This window comes from Prinia subflava, chromosome 14, assembly GCF_021018805.1.
Source record: "Prinia subflava isolate CZ2003 ecotype Zambia chromosome 14, Cam_Psub_1.2, whole genome shotgun sequence".
Classification (NCBI taxonomy): domain Eukaryota; kingdom Metazoa; phylum Chordata; class Aves; order Passeriformes; family Cisticolidae; genus Prinia; species Prinia subflava.
Window position 1 is genome coordinate 19,033,652 of NC_086260.1, and position 5,946 is coordinate 19,039,597.

The 5,946-nt window shown below is 40.2% G+C and overlaps 1 protein-coding gene across 1 annotated transcript; it reads left to right on the forward strand.

Moving 5' to 3' along the window:
• The first annotated feature begins 458 nt into the window (after nucleotides 1-458).
• On the forward strand, nucleotides 459-3,844 carry LOC134558137 (protein TonB-like). The gene is made up of 2 exons (XM_063411708.1): nucleotides 459-1,736; nucleotides 1,914-3,844. Exons 1-2 carry the CDS (start codon nucleotides 1,179-1,181, stop codon nucleotides 1,956-1,958), a joined length of 603 nt encoding a protein of 200 aa, XP_063267778.1. The 5' UTR covers nucleotides 459-1,178; the 3' UTR covers nucleotides 1,959-3,844.
• The last annotated feature ends 2,102 nt before the right edge of the window (nucleotides 3,845-5,946 follow it).

A 5,946-nucleotide genomic window follows, 5' to 3' on the forward strand; every position in this document is an offset into this window, starting at 1 on the left:
AGTGACTTTAGAAAATACTCTAGAAAATACATAACATTTTCATTTTGATGAAAATTCTACGCATTTTTTAGCAAATCCATTCTGGGGAAAAAAAAATCTTTATTAAAAGTGTTCTCATGTCCACCTTGTTCCTTTAAAGTAGATCAGTCAGATGAAATTAAGATCCTTAAAGATTCAAAATTAACAGAAAATACTAAGTAAAAGGAGAAGCTCTGTTGTCCCTTTTTGTTTTATTCTATAGCAATCTGCTATCCCTTTCCATCAATCACTTGTAGTGGCACTTAATGCTGTGATTCATACCATTAATTTATTCCAAGAATTACATAGATTATGTGTAATAATTAACTGCTACATGCTGTAGTATGGGTTTCACTAACTGCTACATGAAAGGACAGATATCTCCATACTGATCTGACAATTTTTGCAGTTCAGGTGATACAAAGGAGCCAGATGCTGCCTGTAATTAATCAGCAGAAAATTGTTCTGTTGATGGAAAGCTCTCAGCTGGAATAAAGCACCCAGAGCTGGCTTCTGCACCAAGCACTTCTGCCTCTCTGAAATCAGAAGAGAGACAGCATTTTGATCCATTAATCCATCTGATATGTAATGTTTTATGAAAAATGTGTTTCTAGGACATTACGTTGGTGTTGTCTTGCCTGCAGAATCATGGAGCTGTAATTATTTCCTTGTTTTTCATCTGCTGCACTGGTCAGATGAAAAATTTCAGGAGATGGCATAATGAAAGAGGAATTTGGACACTACCTTTTTTTTTTTTTTTTTTTTGAGTAATGGTTATCCTCTTAAAAATAATTCCAAGGAGTATTAGAATGATGTGAAACTAAGTCCTTTAAACTATTTCCTCTGCTACACTGACAAAGATTTGTGAGGATCTCATTAGTCACAAGAAGCACAATAAAAGAGTACTCATTCTAAGAAAAATGTTTCTTTTAAAAAGGAAATTTACTGTTTTGGATTTACACAAGCAGCAGACAGTTAGGTGCCCTTCTTGCAGGGTCACCCAAATAAGTAGTGTGCATATGTTTATGTTGAACTGCTTCCCTTGTTTCTGCACTTACAGTACATTTTAAGAAAAGGAAGATAAATTCGTACCAAGAAATAGAATACAAAATTAAGTCTTTATTCAATGTATAAACCCAACATTTTGTGGAGATTTTTTAATGGTTGCTAAAAAGAAAATGATGGGTTTTAACTCTTCCGTAGTTTTATATCAACTCCTATTCCTTCAAAACTACAGCAAAAACGAGATCTCAAAGAAGAAATCTCCAAGGGGAAGGTTAAACCGGATGGTTTGTGGCGGGTTTGGGGTGCAAAGATGCGTTTTTCGGTCAGGGGGGAGGGCGGCAGGTGCGTCCTCAGCTCCGCCTGCGCTGCGCCCTGCGCGCCACCGGGGGGCGCTGCAGCCCGCGGGAAGCGCCGGGAGCGCGGCTGGGGCGAGGGAACGGGAACGGGGCGAGGGAACGGGAACGGGGCGAGGGAACGGGGCGAGGGAACGGGGCGAGGGAACGGGGCGAGGGAACGGGGCGAGGGAACGGGGCGAGGGAACGGGGCGAGGGAACGGGGCGACGGAACGGGGCGACGGAACGGGGCGACGGAACGGGGAAAGGGGGCCGGAACCGGGAACGGGGCCGGGGGCCGGAATCCGAACCGCGCCCTCCCTGCCGAGCCGGGGCTCTGAGCCCCCCTGCCCTTCCTGCCGCCCGCCCGGGAGCTCAGAGGTGCGTGGCGATAATTATTCTTTCTGTGCTGCTCCAGCACTGGGGAGTTTCTGTCCCAGCGGAGTATCAAGGTGGATAGGGGTGGTGAACGGAGAAATTCCCGAATCCTGCTCTCTCTCCGCTCACCCCCGCCTCCTTGTTTATTTATTTATTTAAATTTTTATTTTATTTTAACAGAATTATGGTCCAGACCCTTCTTTGGAATTCACTTGTCCTTTCTGAACTTGTCTCACCTTTGGCTACAGACAGTCATTCCCACTTCACGGTGCAATGACAATGACTGACAGCTTTGAAATGAAGTGACCACCTGGAACCCATTTCTCCCAGGTGTGGGTGCTGACCACATGTAACTGCAGTCCTCATGCCCATACCAGCATTGCTCTTTATTGTTCTCTAGAGATCCGTGGCAGAGAGACTCTGCTGATGTTTTTTCTCTTGGCATCAACACCATCAGGACTCACAGCATCTTTATACTGGCTACACCTACCAGGTTATTCATCCACTTCAGCGTTTTGCTTGGGCTCACAAAAAGTTTGCATTGCCACTTCAGGTTGTGGTGAAACCAAAGTGCATGAGTGTGATAAACAGCGTGCTGTTGTAGCCCAGTCTCTCTTTGGGGTAATCAATTCTGACCATTAGAAGAGGTGTCATTTCATCATAGTTGCCAAACACAATGGAATTCTTGCAGACCTTCCAGGTGGGTTTGACCCTGGCATCAGCTGGGTTACTGTAGATATAAAGCATTTCAGAGTCAGTGAAACACTTCCCCACCTGGGAGTCCCTCCAGCACGGTGATGAAAGGGGAAGCTGTGTCCTGGAAGGTCTCTCAAGGAAGCCTCAATCCCCAGTGCACCTTGAGGAACTTTCTGGGCAAAAGAGCCCACTCAAGACACCAGTGTGGATAAGCAGCTCATGACAAACACCTTTGAGGAAAGTAAATCTTTCCATGTCTTGATGTATTCATGTGAATACTGGATGCTTTTCTAAAAAATATTTTCTTTTTTTTTGGTTTTTTTTAGCTATAATTAGAGCTCTTTAAAGAGCTAAGTGGATCAAAACCTGTGGGCTATGACACAGTTATAGACCATGTGTGTGGTAGCCTAAGAATCTATATTCAGTTCTTGACAACACAGACTCAACAGTTTCTGTGCTTTCACTCCCACCTGCTATAAATATACAATGGAAAAATCTAAGTGTTAAAAAATTCAAAGTGTTTCCCAGGCAGTTCCTGCAATGCAATGAATGTGCCAAAGTGGGTCATAGGTGAGAGTGGAGAATGGGATCTGCTGATCTGTAATCTTACTGTCTTGTAATAATGTTAAAGTGCTGTAACAGTGATACTGTACATCCTGGCAGGTCAAACAAGGGAGACCAGTGCAAAGAAAACCACAAACCATTTGATTATTGAGATTTTAAAAAGTATTAAAACTAGGGGGTTATTTCTTAAGTTGAAAGGTTTTTGAACTGCCTTTGTAGTTATTTCAATTTTGTTTTATACATTTACCTACCTGCCAAGCAGCTCACAGATGTAGACACAGCTGGACAGCACTTTTGGTTTTTCTTCTGAGGAAAGTCTGTCTTAGAGCTTGCAAAACCCTTGAGTGGCTATTGAACGTTTGAACTTCTAATGCTGAGCAAGGGAATCCTTCTATTCTGCAGGACTTCATTCATAGTTTTGCATGGAATTTCATGTTTTAAAAAAATCTACTAGAAGAAGAATTTTATCTCTAAATTCTAACATGAATCCCATAAGAAGAACACAAGACTTCTGATGTAGGCGTTTTCCTCATCTCTTGGTGACAACTTTTTATCATTCTTATCACTAACAAAAAGACAATCTGCTGTGTATTGGGTTCCCTTTGGGCTCTGCCATCTTTTCCCCTCCCTAATGCAGGTACAAATCTAATGTGTGGAGGTGTTCCTGCAGTCCAATGGAACTTGCAGCAGTTAGTGCTAAGAAACGTTCAATTCTCTCTCTTACAAGTGTATATCATGTGTTTTTCATTATATATTTTTGCAAGGATGGTAAAATACAGCTTAAAAATCACTTGCTTAGCACAAAATCACTTCCCTATTGATTTGGTTACCTTCTTGCTGCTTTGCCATACAGGCCAGCAAGCAGTTTTGTTTCCTTTGGTGAACTTAATCAATGAGGAGAGAGAGAACATGGAAGAAAATATGCTTGTTCATATCAAAAAACTTTCTATGCATTTCAGCAATGTCCATACCAAAACAATTACTCTTGTTTTTCATGAATATTCCCGTAAGAAAAAAGCAATTTTCATCTAAGCGTGATTATTCATTTTCCTCATTAAATACATTTATTAGGAATATTCAGAGATGTGCAACTGGTGGGAGGGTTGAGTACCATTGGAAACCCCTTAATGATTGGTTCCTGAGACCTTCTTTCCTCTCTGTGCTGTGAATTGGCATGGGTGAGAATAATTATTGGTTTCAGTGCAATATGTACCAGTGCCCTTTTGAGCAGAGGGCTCAGGCTGCAGTGTGTAATTGTTGGATAGATGGATTTACAGAGAGTTGTGGTCTGCAGGGCACACCTCACTGGGCTTCTAAACCATCCCTGCTTCTGCACAGCTCTGCAGCTGCGTGCTCCCAACTTCATTTTTACAGAGGATGGATGCTGTCATTCCTGCTCTCTGAATGAATAAAAAGGAAAAAAGTCTTGCCAATAGTCCAATCATTTGCTTATAGTTTCTCTCTTCTTTGACTACACTGGAACTGTTTGAAGCTTTTTTCTTTTTTTCTTTCTTTTTTTTTTTAAGATACTTTCCTGCCCATATTCAGTTTGGAATCCCACAAGATATTTTAAATGCAAAAACTTATATTAGTTGTACTTAAGAGTGTCAATAGGGCTTTGTTTATTACTCTATCATTTTATTATCTCACCAAGAACATGTTATGACATTTTACATGGTGGTATTTTCTAAAAATGTGGAAATACATCTGAAGAAAAATTTTTTAATTCCTCTTTTTCAAATAGGAAAGCTGAAGCATAAAACCAGAAAGATTCGCTCAGGGTCCAAAAAAAAGGCTGTTGTTAAGTTAGAAATGACCTGAAGTTCTTAGGATCCTAATTTATTATTCATTACTGATCCATATCATGTTCTATTTGAAATATATGGGATTTTATTTTCTGTTACATTAAATTGGAAATATTTCTCCTAACACAGAGCCCTGTGCTAAGTACAAATGATTGTAAGTTACTGAATCCACAACAACCGAGTTCTTTCCTTGTTTGGTTTGGAATGACATTTTTTTGTTTGTTCCATAAAGTTACATTTGTGTTATTTCTACTCAGTGCTAATTTTTATCTTGACATCATGCAAAATCTCAAATTCCCATTCCCTCTGCTGAGTATCTTAGAACACAGAGGAGAGGGACACCGTGAGTAAGAAGAATTTTGAATAGTTGGTGGTTCATCATAGTAGGACTACAAGTCTTCCTCTTGTGTTTTCCAAGTATTATTACATAGTAAGTACAAATTTATTTTCTAATTACATGGAATGTATTTTCCTGGTACTCAACAAATGAAACTGCATCAGCCAAACTATTTCAGCTACATTAAAAAATACCTGGATTTAGACAAAGAAATGCTCTTTTTTCTTTTTCCCTTTTTTTAATGTCCCCATCACTTTATCCTGCATACTTTTTAGAATACTAGAAAAAGTGAAAAATTCTATTTTAGTGTGTTTGTATGTAAGTGGTATATTCTGGGCAATGTTCAAAAGAATGAAGTGAGAGTGCTGAGGGAATCCATGGTGCTTGTGTTGGAAGGCAGCCTCTCGAGAGCTGCAATCTGCAATTGAAGCACAATGGTTTTAAAGGAATCCACACTGCTTTAAAGGCATCTTGGATCATTAGCATTTATTTCTATGACTGCACCACGGCAATCATAAATCATCCTGTTGATAGGTGCCTCACCTGGAGTATTTAGATTTGAGACATTGATCCCTAGGAGTCCACTTTTATAAAGAAATACTGTCCATTTCCATCCAAGAAAGGACACCATTGACAGTAAACATGGACACAGGAAGACTTGTCTTGTTTTCGGCGTTTGCCTTCCTCTCCAGGCAGATTGATGATCTGGGTTTGAATTCCACATCCTGATGCTGTTAAGCTTCTTGAGTATTGTATACTCCAGAGTATATATTTTTGATATTCTCTGCATATGATTTTACTTCAATAAATA